Here is a 9,719-nt window from a genome sequence, read left to right as displayed (position 1 = left end):
TCTTTGTGAAACAAAGTTAGCGTAAGTTAGCTGAAGCAGGCCTTGCAGCCGTGCTGAGGCATGCTGATAAGGAAGCTGAGAAAAACACTGACCTTGTGCCTAATGTTGTAAATAACTTTGAGGAATTCGCGTAGACAAGAGAGAAAAAAATATATGTAGCTAGCTATCCGCAGAAACCGCAAGTAGGAGGACGTATGAAAATGTAACCCTTTAGAGCTTAGCCAATTAGCAGATGACTAGTAGGCATAATTAACTGGAACTGTATATAAGACATAATTGCGCCGTAATAAATCGAAGCTTGCTTTATCACTCACATTGAGTCGGCTGCTCGCTTCCCCTCGCTCGTCGCAAGCACTTCCAAGTCCATCACTAAACCATCTCCCTAAGCAGCACACCTACATGTCTTTTACATAGCCCCAGGGATGGTGATTCTACCCCTTGCCTGGGCAGCCTGTTCCAATGCTTGACAACCCTTCTGGTGAAGAAATTTTTCCTAAGATCCAACCTAAACCTCCCCTAGAACAGCTTAAGGCTGTTGTAGAATAAGTGCTTATTCTAGCACTTGTTACTTGGGAGAAGAGACCCACACCCACATGTCTACAACCTCAGGTAGTTGTAGAGAGTGATAAGGTGGCATGTCCCACCCCTTACCCCTGCCCCGAGCCTCCTCTTCTCCAGAATAAATGACACCAGTTCCCTCAGCCACTCCTCCTAAGACTTGTGCTGTAGACCCTTCACCAGCTTTGTTGCCCTTCTTTGGACACGCAAGCAGCAAGAAAGTTACAAGACTGCTCATGCTACAATTGCATCAACCTGTTTTTCTCCCAACTTCACATGCCGCAGTCAATACGTGGTCACTGCATTAAGAGCTGCTGGTTTTTCAGCTGTGCAAACCCTCTCTGAAATGACCTTGGATTTCTTTTTAGTACCACTAATTTTGCCAAGCTCTCTTACGCTCATATAATATAATGCTAACAAGTCCTACCAGACTTTTGGTGGCTTTGCATGGGATCACCGCAGGTTTCTGTGTACCGCATTGCTGGAATGGTAATAATAGAGAAGGTGCTCTGGTGGCCAGAGGCAGAGTGGTTCTGGATAGGATCTGCTGCCTCCAGCATCAATTATCCACATTTGGCAGGAAGGATGTAGTATTTTTAATGCTATTCTGTTGCAAGATCTCCCATCACTGGAAAATTGATAGGCTATATTGATACAAAAAAATCAATATAGGAATATATTGATGTATTTCCCAAAAGACTCACATTCTTTTTTATTCCTCAAAACATTGATTCTGAAGATGACTTCATGCATCAGATCCTAAAGTAGTAATATGGCTATTTGTGACTTCTGAAGGTAAAAATTAAACAGCTAGATTATTCAGACTCTTCTATTCCTCAGTCCTTTCATTTGAGAGCAGGGAAAATACGCAGAAGGAAATAGTTATGAATCAGCTTGATTGCAATTCAGTAAGAAATTTGAAAACTGGGTCCAACATCACAGGGGAAAAAGCATGCAGTATGATAGGATTTTGAAATTTCCATATTACCTACCTAAATATTTGCTTAATGATGATTTTATTTTTTAAAAAATTCTCAAAACGCAAAACACATCAAAAAGTTTAAGAGGAACTATTCAACTGTGCAATATTCCAGACTATGACTGCCAGCCCAGTTAATTGCTAGCTTCTGGAAAACCAAGGTGTTACAGTCACCGCTTGGCTTTGTTCTGCAATACAATGCTACAGAATGCTGAACCCCAAAGGAAGGTAAACTCCCTGCCACCACAGGTTTTTCTGGTTTGTTGTTATAAGTTATTACAATCCCCCACTAGACAGTGTTTAGTTCCTTCTCCTCTGTAGTTCTCCTATGATTCCTTCTTTCCACTCTCCTATGTTCCTTAACTCTTGCTACAGAACATGAGCCCTACATTGCTTTTGTGAAATACTGCAGCATTTACTTTGAATGAAAAATACAGCACATTTTATCAGCTTGTGGATTGTGGAAGTGATCTTCACAGCTAGATGGCAACAAAAGAATTCCATTTGACTTCCTTCAGTAAAAAGTGAGAAATGTAATGTTGTGAGAGCACTAAAAGCAGCTGCCTGACTCTAATGTCAGCAACAGTCTCCTTCAATTTAAATATTTGCAATAGCCATAATTAAACACTTAGTAACTGGCATAGAGTTAAAATAGAAATACGTTACATCATCTTACTGCTGTGCAGATTTTAATTCAGATTTATATCCTCCATGGCTTTGTGCCTAGAATAAGTCTTCCGATTTAAAGACTGTTTTACACAGTATAGAAATTGTCAGAGGGCAAAGTATCTTCTAGGTGAATAACAGAATTTTGACTTTTTCTGGAGGCAGCTCCCTAAAGAGATCAAACAATGTTTTGTTCGAGTCACACTGCATCACCACTGTTCATTGCTGTGTCATTTAATGGCTGGTGGTTCGACAGTGCTTAAAACATAGAGCTTTGGTAAAAAAGAAATATTTTGACGATTTTTCCTTTCTCTCATAATTGTGTATCCTGGGCTTGGCTTTGTCACAAGGTTTATGCCAAGGCCGTTTTGGTAATAGGGAGATCAAGCAGTAGTGGTGGAATTGCGTTATTTCTGAAATTGAGTGGTAAAATTTGGTTGATTGGTTAAATTTTTCTTTCTCCTACTTTGACAGTCTGATCAGCCCTTGAGAATAGGAATGCCTTTTCCATCTTCCAACCTAAACAATTCTGTGATTCTGTTATGTTCTCCTTCAGCTTTTTAAAGACTGAAAAAAATCTGTATCTGCAAACAGAGGGGTGGTCTGTCTGGGCAACTGAATCCAGACTTTGGCTCCTGGAGGCTATCACATCGCATCTAAACCTTCTAAACAGTTCTTCCCTCATCCTCTAAAAGCGGTGTTGAAACTGGTGGTCCTGTTAAACAAAGTTACTGTCATATAAGAAGACGTATTAGGAACTTGGGCTGACCACGCCTTCTGAAAAAGATGCATATGTAAACAAATGTTGCTTGTGTTTTGCCCTCATTTTTATTCTTTTGCAAGATGAGCATAGCAAACCACAGCATAGTATACAATGATAACAGAAATACAGATCTCAACATTCTTACCCAGATGTATGCCGTTCTGCTGTAGAAGCTCTGATGTTAAGGTTTTAGTTTCTTAAGACTTTTGATTCTAACAGAAAAAAATGTATCATTATAGTGTAAAAATAAAATTCTATTACAAAATTTAACACATTTTTATTCTGTTGTTCCTGTATGACCTAATTTTTTCTAATCACATTGTAAAGGTGAAATAAAGATTAAAATTCAACCTTGTAGTAAGTAGGCACACCTGGGAGATTTCCAGCAGGCCTGAATTTGTTCCAAATGTATTTTATTTTACTTCGGAGCGCAATATACAGACTGTGGCTCCACTTCTTGCTGCCTTATAGGCAGCCATTTTCTGGCTGTTTCTCTGGCCCTGAAGCCACGTTGAAGGTTCTTGAACTGTCTTTCCCGACTCTTTTCCAGTTCGTTGCAATGGTTCAATTGCAAAGAATCCTGCAGGAAAGACACACAGGTGATCAGACTGCAGGTAATACAGTGGTTCTCTTTAAAGGATACACTGAACTTCTGTTTGATAATCTGGCTGGCTGTCAACACAGTTTATTTGCTAATGTGATTGGGAAACTTGTCATCATCAAACGTAACATGACAAATAGAAAAGAACTCGAGTGGGTTCTCCAGTTTTAGATGAATTAAACACAGCTGTAACACTCCACAAAATGTTAAGTAAAAGTAAAACTACATCTGGATGGTTTGCAACCTTACGTTCTTTCTTTGCCAACAGCTTATTCTTGAAGCCACAAATTAATAGTTGCACAAATCCTATCAGACTCTAGCGGTTTGCTGATTCAAAAGCTGGGTTCACAAGGAAGCATTCTGAAAAAATCTCAGAAAAACTGCTACTTTTTCATCTGATTTTTTGCTTAAAATGGTAGAAAAATACGTATTTTTCATTAATGGTAGCTTTTCTTATGGTTAGTTTTCCAAACTGCAATATAAATTCTGTTTTATTAAGAAGATGACAGTGATTTATCAGTAAATGTTACCTTGACTTGTATCAGCACAAACCCATTGGGCCCAAAGGGCCATCACAAATGTAACTGAAGCCACAATCTGGAACTTTAATACAAGGGATTAGTGTCACTTTTTTTCTACTTCTTGAGGAACCTAAAAGGTAGCAGTACAAACTGAATGCCAGATAACTATTGCATTATAACTAAGGAAGGAATTTTCTCCTATAGTCACATTTAACAACATTTTCAGCAATATGCAGTTCAACTGCAATAAAGATGCTGCTGACCATATCTGACCAGAATTGAGCCACTTCCCTGTAGTAACATTCGGTAGGGTCATGCAGAGCTGAACAGCACGGATGGAAGATACACCAAAACAGCTAAATAATTTAGTAACCTTTATTTTTTTCTATTGTTTTTTCTTTTTTTTTTTTTTTTTACAGATGTCTTAGCATTTCTGAGGAACATAAACAAAAACAAAAACACTGACATCTTAAGAGAGTTACTGTGTAAAGCTAAGCTGAAGAACAAGACAAAATCTAACATCAAAATAACTTTCACACCCTGGCTTTTCTGCTCATTCATATGACACCAGAGCACTCATACAGACCCACATCAGGTAGTCAAAAGTTCCAGTTCTGAATCTATAATTTATCTTTGTATATTTTAAAAATGTCTCACGTGTAGTTATATGGCTGCTTTCCTTTGAAGTCTGCATTAATTGCTTCTACTTTACTCTGGACTCCATTCAGCAAAGTGTTTAAGCATGCATTTAAAACCTCAGTTCCAAAAGCCATCCCAGTTTAGGAAATCCTTTCTTCAAATAGGTCTTCATTGTTTTCTTTGCTAAAAAGGATAGAGCCTAGCTGTCTGTATAAGCACCTACATGTTTTGCTTGCCTGAAATGGGGATTCTGAAGGCAGCAAGCATTGATACACTGAAAAATTGCACTATCTTGGTTTTTAAACTATACATACTTAAAAAATACAGTTTTCTTCATTGAATTCAGCTTCATATAACTTTCTCACGAAATAGGTAAAGAGTTATTATTATTTGAATGGATTGGGAGATTTGGTTCTAATTCTACATTGGGCTAGTACAGCTTTTAAAAAGTGATCCATCATGACTGTTCAGTGTTCCATAGGCTGTGGCACATGTACTGCTGCTGGTATGTGAACCACTTCTAAATGTTAGGCATGTATGAGGCAATGGCAGAGGTGGCATCAGGAGCAGCAGTTCCTCACCGCTTGTCTTTAGACACTTGCCAAGGAAACACAATCCGTGTGAAGCAGCACAAAGCATGTAGGCCTACTGGTGTTGCCATCCCATGTTGTGGGACCAGGCTGAGGGTAAGGCAAGGTAAAAACCTTGGCAATGATAAACTGCAACCTGTCTTGGGTGAGAGAGGGGCTGAGCATCCCAGTTTGGTGCAATGGGATGTGTGTGATAGGAAGCTGAGAAAGACAAGAGTTAGAGACAGGGGGAAAGGTGCTGTTTTGATGGGATGAGTGTATGGTAATAAAAGTGGGAAGCTAGGTGTCGTACGGATGAGTCCTACTCTGTGGTAGCAGAATGTGTGACAAGAGGTGAGGTCAAGGCTGTGGTTTGGAGAAACTGCCTATGTAAGGAAGCAAGGCATTGCTATTGCCAGTCATGTATGGCACCATCTACCTCTGCCCCCCTTGCCAGCACTGACAGTTGAGCAAAGGTCTGTGAACAGAAGGTCTATTGCAGAGCTTTTCTCCTTATGTAACCCCCGGACCTTCCTTGATGAGATGCTGGTTTTCTGGGGCGTAATCTTTAATAGTCCTTCTTGCTTTTTACGCTCCATTGTTTTTTCTACAATCCTTTTCTCTAGGTTTAAAATGCGTTCATCTTTCATAGGCCTTTCACCAGACTGGGACTTTCTTTTCTTTTCTTCCTGCCTGTAAAATCGAAAAGAAGCAATGAAAAGGTAAAATAACATCAACCCACAGAATAAATCCATCTGAGCATATATTACCGTGATCATAATGAATTTGCTCTTGCTTCTGGGAACCAGTTAGACTCAAAACAGGTTTAAATCATAAAGCTTGAATGTCATATTCACATCTTGCTTCTCATTGTTTACAGAACAGCATTACTAAACAGTATAGAATAATATCTTCCCACAGGATGCCATGATGACAATATCTGAAGTATTTCAAGCCTGACATGACTTTCTTTAGAAAAAGCATGTGCAAAACCTGCGGTAATACTGCAGCTTTTTGTTTATGAGAACTATGGAGTTTTCCTTATCGGATCATTAGAATTCATGTCAATTGCTGTATTCCTTGGCAAATGGAGATATTCTTTTCTCTGTAAGCTCAATGCCTAGATTCAGAATCTATGGGATGGTGATGTATTAATTAAGGTTAGTTGGCCTAGGTGAGCATAAACTGATAGCACCACGTGCAGCATAAAAGTAAGGCATAAGAGGGAAGTTATTGGATAGCCTGACTCCCTCCCTGCCACCCCCTTCTTTTGTAGCTATTTTTTTTTTTCCACTGGAGTTTACATGTCATCTGTTTTTGCTTACTTTCACCCAACTGGCAAAATTTACTCACAGTCTCTTCGTGTAGGTCATACCATGTTCTAATTAATATTAGCACATACCAGTGCTTCACTTAATGTCCAACTTTCTCTTCTATTCAATATTGCCCTTGAATTTGGCTTGATCATGGCAGTATGATCAAGCTGTAGTATTAATATTATGTTATAAGCAGCTGTGATTCTCTGGCAAATTCAGAGCTAAAGGAAGTGTCAGATCTACCAAAGAATATATATAATTATATGATGTATAACCAGGTTAGATCTGATGCCTTCTTTCATCTGGCAAGGATAATTTTATAAAAGGTCCTTACGTATTGCAGTGGTGTGCCACATTACAATTGCTTTTACTGGAAACCAGATTAAGACTCCAAAGGACCAAGAGCAGAGTGCACTGGGGTGTTCACTGGATACTCTAAGTGTTATGCTGTCAGTGGCAGGACTACTTTCACAGACAGGTTGCCCCTTGGAAACGTTTTACATGAGAACTCTTCCCTTATCTCTTGAGTCTTATACCACGGTGTTTTCAGTGTAAGTCACACTCTTCTCAAGGATCTGGAGGAGAGGGAAGAGGAAGTTCTTCCTGATGCTAAAACCACCAATTTGCTTTAAGTGTCTCAAGATTCCAGGGGTGCAAATACCTCTTTCATCTTGGGAGAGGTGGCTTTTGTCTGCCTTGCTAGCTTCACCTTTGCTAAGAGGAAACACTCTGTAACACCAGCTATTCTTCAGAGTAGCCATTCCCAAAATCCGAAGGAACTGGATGAAGGGGAGGTTTGACCTGCATTACGATCTGAAATGTGACTGTGAATGCTAAATTAGGGGCACAGTTTAGCCTGGCTTCTCATTTCCAGTTGCTTTCCTGAGACACTTCCTGAATCTCACTGCTGTTTATGTCATGCTGTCTGGTTAGGATAACACTTCCTTATCCTTCTTAATACTGTGATATACTCTGCTACACTGAGATTAATTTTTAACACTATTCTGTAAATATAAAAATTATGTACTATCACTTAATCTAATTGAGAACATGGATTATTTCTATTTGCATTGTAACAAGACATTGCATTCAGGGGATATAGGAGAATATAATAAGGTTTTATGTAAATACTTGATGATTAAACATTGTCAGTGGGAATAAGCAACAAAACCTTTCCTTACATGCAAATCCAGATTCTTGTAAATACAATTACAGGAAATACAGCATGAGGTTTAACATCAGGAAGCAGCAGCAGCTGCTTCTGAATTAACATTGTAAACAGTTGCTTATCCTCAGATTAATATTCAGTCCTCTTCTAGATGAAGTCATGTGCCAGTCATCTACATGATTCCAAAAAGCTGCCAATCCCACAGATTTTAAGATGCCACACCACATCATAAGAGAAACTTAAAAAAGGGGAAGGAATGAAAAAAGAGATTTTAAAATTCAGTTTTTCTGTGATGGTCAGTTGAGAACTTTCAGGACTCAAGATAGGAAAAGCTCATATGATCTCTTTCACCCCATATCAAGGAATTCCTGAGGAAGTAAGGTATAAGCCAGTCAGATTGGGGTAGTACATAGTCAGAAAAATCCTCTCCAGATTCAATAGGAAATTATGTGATGATTGATAAAAAAATATGAAGAAATCATTTTAATTTTACGTTTAAGTTTATTTACCAGCTACTGGTATTCAATGAGTACTTTGAATGAGAACCAATCTTCAAGAATCATACCAGTTCCTAAAACATAATGTCAAATCTTTGGTCCAAAGGAGAATTTGTTAATTTTCTCAGACAAGAATCATCCATCCCTTTGTGATCTGCCATAATTAAAAACATATTTCCCTATGTATTGGGTTTGCATGGCCAGGTTTTGGTAGTGGGGAGCTACTGGGATGGCTTCTGTGAGAAGCTGCTAGAAGCTTCCCCCATGTCCTCTGGAGCCAATACCAGCTGGCTCCAAGACAGATCCCACTGCTGGCCAAGGCTGAGCCCATCAGCAATGGTGGTAGCGCCTCCATAGAGATAACATGTTTCAGAAGGGGAAAAAAATCTGCAGAACACAAAATTGCAGTGGAAGAGGGAAGTGAGCAGGTGTGCGAGCAGCAGCCCCGCAGACACCCGGTGGGTGCAGGCAGGGCCGGAGGGGCTCCAGGCGCCGGAGCAGAGGTTCCCCCCCAGCCCGCGGTGAAGGCCGCGGCATGGCCGGCTGTGCCCTCAGCCCATGGAGCCCGCGGGGAGCAGGGACCCACCGGCCGCCCGGGGAGGGCCCCAGGCGGGGGCAGGGTGTGACCAAGGAGGCTGTGACCCCATGGGCAGCCAGCGCTGGAGCAGCTCCTGGCAGGGCCTGTGGCCCCGTGGGGAGAGGAGCCCCGGTGGGAGCAGGGGCAGAGAGTGAGGACCTTCCCCATACAGAGGAAGGAGTGCCAGAGGCAGCCTGTGATGGACTGACTGTAACCCCCATTCCCTGTTCCCCTGCACTGCTGGGGTGAGGAGGTAGAGAAATCAGGAGTGAGGTAGAGCTCAGGAAGAAGGAAGGATGAGGCAAAGCGTTGTTAAGTTTTGATTTTAGTTCTCATTACTGCAGTCCAATGTGAAGTGTAATAAATGAAACTGATTTCTCCAAGTCAAGTCTGGTTTACCCGTGACAATAATTGCAGAGTGATCTCTCCCTGTCCTGATCTCAACCCTATGAGCTTTTCATTCCATTTTCTCCCCTGTCCAGCTGAGGAGGGGAGTGATAGAGCAGCTTTGGTGGGCACCTGGCATCCAGCCAGAGTCAAACCACCACATCCTACCAAAGACTTTGAAAAAAATTGTAATATTTTTGAGATCTGTATGTCTTTGAAATGGTTTAACAAAGTCTACAGTTTTTGCTTAGTGACTTGGTCAGAAAGTACCCTTTAGTGTTAAGGAATGAGACGGGATTCCTGAATGTGCTTATGGAAGTTTGTAGTAGTGTGGGGTGTACATATAAACTATTCAGAGGAGGAAAAGTAAGGGATTAATAAAAGATTTCATTGGAATATGGATATAAAAGCAAACAGTGAACATTTCTTTATCTATGATTGATTTTGTTCTCGATTCACTTTCCATGTAAGCTGTATG

The 9,719-nt window shown here is 40.5% G+C and overlaps 1 protein-coding gene across 7 annotated transcripts in view; it reads right to left on the bottom strand.

Annotated features, from left to right (window-relative positions):
• Nucleotides 1-356: 356 nt before the first annotated feature.
• CFAP99 (cilia and flagella associated protein 99) overlaps nucleotides 357-9,719 on the bottom strand; it is a 66,491-nt gene continuing 57,128 nt past the window's right edge. For 4 of the 7 annotated variants that reach the window (XM_080410573.1, XM_080410574.1, XM_080410576.1 and 1 more), the window contains 2 exons: nucleotides 5,736-5,989; nucleotides 357-3,546 (listed from right to left, as the gene is read on the bottom strand). In XM_080410573.1, the coding sequence (XP_080266699.1) occupies nucleotides 3,380-3,546; nucleotides 5,736-5,989 (421 nt within the window). In that variant the 3' untranslated portion in view covers nucleotides 357-3,379. Of the gene's footprint in view, nucleotides 3,547-4,745; nucleotides 5,990-9,719 lie in introns of all 7 variants that reach the window. The other 3 variants (XM_080410575.1, XR_013931852.1, XM_080410578.1) reach the window with 3 other exon arrangements.

The sequence above is a fragment of the Falco punctatus genome, assembly GCF_963210335.1.
Source record: "Falco punctatus genome assembly, chromosome: 1".
NCBI classification, from domain to species: domain Eukaryota; kingdom Metazoa; phylum Chordata; class Aves; order Falconiformes; family Falconidae; genus Falco; species Falco punctatus.
This window is presented reverse-complemented; position numbering and strand designations above follow the sequence as displayed.